The following is a 4,296-nucleotide window of genomic DNA, read 5'->3' as shown; positions in this document are numbered from 1 at the left end:
CCTTGTCGCCCAGGCTCCGGGTGTACTGCGTGCTCTGCATACCCGCTTTGGCACTGTGCAATCCTCCTCCATCCCTCCCAGGGAGTTCCTTTGGATGGCAGAAGTGTAGTGTGAAGTGACGGGTGGCTCCAGGACCTTTTAAAACTGTATAACCCAAGCATGGATGACAACACCCTAAAGTAAACATCAGCGCCCCCTCCCTGAGACGTGAATGCATGAACCGGCACAGTCTTTCAAATAGATCCACAACATTTATTCAATTGCTTTGAAGGTGCAGTAGCATAAGTGCGTGTTTCTACCCATGGCCCGCGAGCTCCCCACCTCTGGCCTCGCCGCTAGTTGCAGTAGTTTTCCAGTTGGTAGAGGGAGCACGTGTTGTGACAGCATTGCTCGACGATCCCTCGCTTCACTTTCTCGAACTCCTCCTGCTGGAAGGGCAGCTCCCCTACCTCACCATGCAAGGGACTGCTCACTGCCAGGAAAGAAAAAGGTAAGGCATGGGACATCACATAGCATCAGCCCTGGCTGTTGAACCCCATGGGGACCACCTTTGCAAACACCAGATTTTTAAGCCAGAGTTGGTTGGAAAATGGGGAGGCAAAGGTTCCCCCAGGTTGTTGCTGCTTGTAGCACCTTCAGGCTCTGTGTTTCCTCTCCCAAAATAATCCTATGGTGCTTAGAAAGAGCCAGGCTGAGTGGCTATATCAGCAGGGTGAGTGACGAGGAGATACAGGGGCTGCACTGAGGCAGGCATGTGGAGAAGAGAAACCCTGCACCCTTCCTGGGGGGAGCAGCTAGTAAATGAGACGATAAAATGGGCTGATCTGCTCCAGAGAGATGAGTTGATTGGGACTGCAGCCTCTCTCAGGCAGTTACTCACTCTTCTGGGAGCCTGGCAAACAACTGGAATGTCCATGGGATTGCAAGGACAGCCCAGTCCTGGGGCTGGATGCATTTCCCAGCTGGTCCTGAACAGCCTGCTTCTGTTGGCTGCCTGGATATAGCCTCAAGCTGATGGCAAAAGCGTTTGTGTGTGCCCATGTTCACAGCTGGGAACGAGTTTTTAGAAGGAATGATGAATTGGGGTATTTGGACACAGACAAAACTCAACAGAATGCCTTGTTTGCTGGTGAGAACTTGAAAACTTGTGGACAAAACTGTTCAGGTTTTAGCTGCCCAATGAAAATATAGAAAATGGAAAATAAACCTGTGATTTTTTCCTGTAGGAAGAAAAGAGGCCCTAACAACAAAAAGAAAATGCCTGGAAAGAGAGAATGAGGTTTCTAGAGCAATATGAAAGTACAGCACAAGATGCAAAATCCCCAAGCCCCCAAAGCGTGATGCAATGAATGAGGCACAAGAGTAACAAGAAATCATTATGCTAGTGTGCTAGGAGGAAAATTTAGGAGAGGTTTAGTCCAACATTAAGTAGAAGAGGAAATAACTAGTCAATGTTTTGTGATTTGCTTGTCTTAATCCTTCAAGCCAGCTGTGAGCAGACTATAAACACAAGCAGCTCGTGTGACAAAGAGTTGGTGGCTCAGGCAAAAATCCTGGAACAAGAGGCAGAAAGTCTTCAGATACTTTCAAACTGGTTGGCCCTGATGAAATTCTCAACACAGGATTTAGGGACTTGGCTAACAGAACTTCCAATCCGTATGTGGTGGTCTTCAGAAACAAACAATCAGAGAAGTGAGTAACTAACAGCCCAGCTGGCCATTCAGTACAAATCATGGCAAACCCTCTGCTGTGACATTACCTTGCTTCACCTTCCAAAGACCTCTAAGACTATTTCACAGGACGGTTGCATATGCAGGAGAAGGAATTAGATACAAGTGAGACCAGCATGTACCCATCTCCAGGAGAGACATCATCCTTCATAATAGCTGGACCATTACAAGTCCTGGCCCCATCTAGATACAAATACCATGTTGAAGAGCAGCTCTCTGGATTGCCTCATCCTACCTGCACTGCCATGCAGACACGGAGTGCTGGACCAGGGGCAGTGACCCAGCACTGAGCATGTGCGAGCAGGGCAGTCATCTCCTCCTGCCTCCCAGCCCTTGCACTGTCAGTAGTCCAGGAGTCCTAAGGAGGGGAACCAAAGCAGCTCCACTAGCATTTCACCACCATGAAATAAGAAACAATATAAAGCTGTGGGGGCTGCAAGCCTCTTGAAGGGCAACATTAGTACTAAAAATTACCTTTGAAACTATAGAAACATTGAAAAGATGGGATGCTGTTCAATAGGAAATGAAAAAGGTGCTAAAGGTAGGCACAAAGACTGTGGTGCACATCTGGACGAGGCTAGTAGTTCTTCAAGGACTGCTGATCCACCTGAGGGAGGACCAAGGCATCCAAGGGAGACAGTGATCACTATCAATCAATAGTGCAGTGCTGCTTTGAAAAAGGTAAACCATCTGTATAGGCAGGAACATGGTGTGAAAAACATGCAATATCATTCTTCCAGTTTGCTCACTCTGCTTGTCACTGGCAAGGCCTCAGCCGAGGTCCTGTGCATTTCTCCAGACATCATCACTCAGTAAGGATGCAGACCAAATGCAGAACAATTTGCATGGACAGAGATCTAGAAAATATGACCTGAGAAGGTAATGGAGGGGGTGTAGAGGGGAATTTTTTTTTTTGAGAGCAGGTTAAAACTAGACATGGGAACAGTCTTCAAATATTTTAAAAAGCAGCAATAAAGAAGAAAGGATTAGACTCTTCCCCATGTCCACCATGGAGAAGACAAGAAATAATTTACAGCAAGGGACATTCAGGTTAGATATTGGGAAGAAACACGCAAAAAGAAAGTCAGTTAAGCATGGGAATAGGCAGTTTCAGAAGGCAGAAGAAGCTTCCTCACTGGAGGTTTTTATGAACATACTAGACAAGCATGGGTCAGGAATAGGATGTGGACAACTGATCCTGTCTTGGGGCAGAAGGAGGCTTCCTGGGTTCCTTCTACCTTTATTTTCTGTGAACCTCCCAGGCTGGTGTAACGGCCACACAAAGAAATACACAAGTTTGAGATTTCAGCCACAATTCCTTTTGCCTCATAAATCCTCTTTCCCTGCCTGCCCTCCCATCTGCCTTTTTAACCTGAAGAGATTTTCATTGGCATTGTGATGCTGTTGGTATGTTAAAGGTATTCCTGGCATTCCCCATCAAGGACATTCCTGTTGTCACTGTCAAAGATTGTTGCCTTTTGCAATGCATAGCATACAACTGCGTTCAAGGTCAGCATGACTTACCTAGAGGCTGCTCAACGTCGCGTCGGGCTTTGGGGGAGTAGAAGAAACCCCGCTCTCCACACACCAGGTAGAGAGCCTCCACCAAATGGGAGCCACAGAGGTGCTGGTTGGCAGCCGCCTGGCTGGTCCCAGGGCCGGAAAGAGCGAGGAGGGCCAGGAGAGGCAGCGATCGGATCCAGAGGGCCATGGTGAGCAGGGTGAGGCCTAGGGTTAAAAGGCTGAGGAGACACAGGGAGGTCTAGGAGGGATAAATAGGTTTTCATCAAGCATCTTAAGTCTTTCTGCTCCTGTGGCATGAAAATGACACCAAAGTAGCAGATGGACCTTCTAAATATGCCCTAGTTTGAGAGGGAAGGAGAGCTTTCTGCATCAAGCTTTATGAGTCACAGTAGATGACTAATGATTATAACCAGAATTCCATCTCCATCCACATGCTCACATCAGTCCTAGTCTCCTTGCTGTCTTCCTTCAAAAGGTCAAACTAGACTGGAAGAGCCATCCCACTGAGCCCTGTAGCATACGTGCCCAGGAGAGCTGAGACCAGCAGACACCTTCAGAGAAAAAACCCTCTCTTCCAAGATAGAAGGGGCTGTTCTTTATGATGATGGCCCAAAACAAGCACAGTGTGCTCAAAGATCTGAGGAGACCTCATTTTCTTGGAACAGCGAACCAGCACTTGTCACCACCAGCTACATCAACTTAAGAAAACAGCTCTGCAAAACAGGTAGAAGCTAAAAGGGCAGCAATCACACTTACCTAAAGAAGTGCCAGCAAGAGATGGAGCGAAGTTTGCTCTGAGAGATGAAGGCAGTTTGGTTGGTAGTAACATCCCCATTGTCTCCCATATTTATATGCTTTACATTAGCCCAAGTGACACAAGAGCTAGCAGGAGCCCCACCTCCTCGATGACACTCTAGCCAAAATTTTTGCTGCTTGTGCACATTAATTTCCCTCTACGTAGCATCAACGGGTCTTTATGCAAGTTAAGACAGAAGCAACAGTTTGCAGTTTCCATCTCATTTCATCCGACCTGTTTTTGCTT

General features: G+C 47.3%; 1 protein-coding gene across 1 annotated transcript; it reads right to left on the bottom strand.

The window, feature by feature from the left end:
• Positions 1 to 335: 335 nt before the first annotated feature.
• Positions 336 to 4,089, bottom strand: INS (insulin). The gene is made up of 3 exons (XM_010126667.2): positions 4,011 to 4,089; positions 3,255 to 3,458; positions 336 to 472 (listed from the first exon to the last, which is right to left on the bottom strand). Exons 1-3 carry the CDS (start codon positions 4,087 to 4,089, stop codon positions 336 to 338), a joined length of 420 nt encoding a protein of 139 aa, XP_010124969.2.
• Positions 4,090 to 4,296: the final 207 nt, after the last annotated feature.

Source organism: Chlamydotis macqueenii, chromosome 5 (genome assembly GCF_036417535.1).
Source record: "Chlamydotis macqueenii isolate bChlMac1 chromosome 5, bChlMac1.mat, whole genome shotgun sequence".
In the NCBI taxonomy this organism is placed as follows: Eukaryota; Metazoa; Chordata; class Aves; order Otidiformes; family Otididae; genus Chlamydotis; species Chlamydotis macqueenii.
Note: the sequence above shows the minus strand (reverse complement) of the source record. Positions and strands in the feature narration are given on the sequence as shown.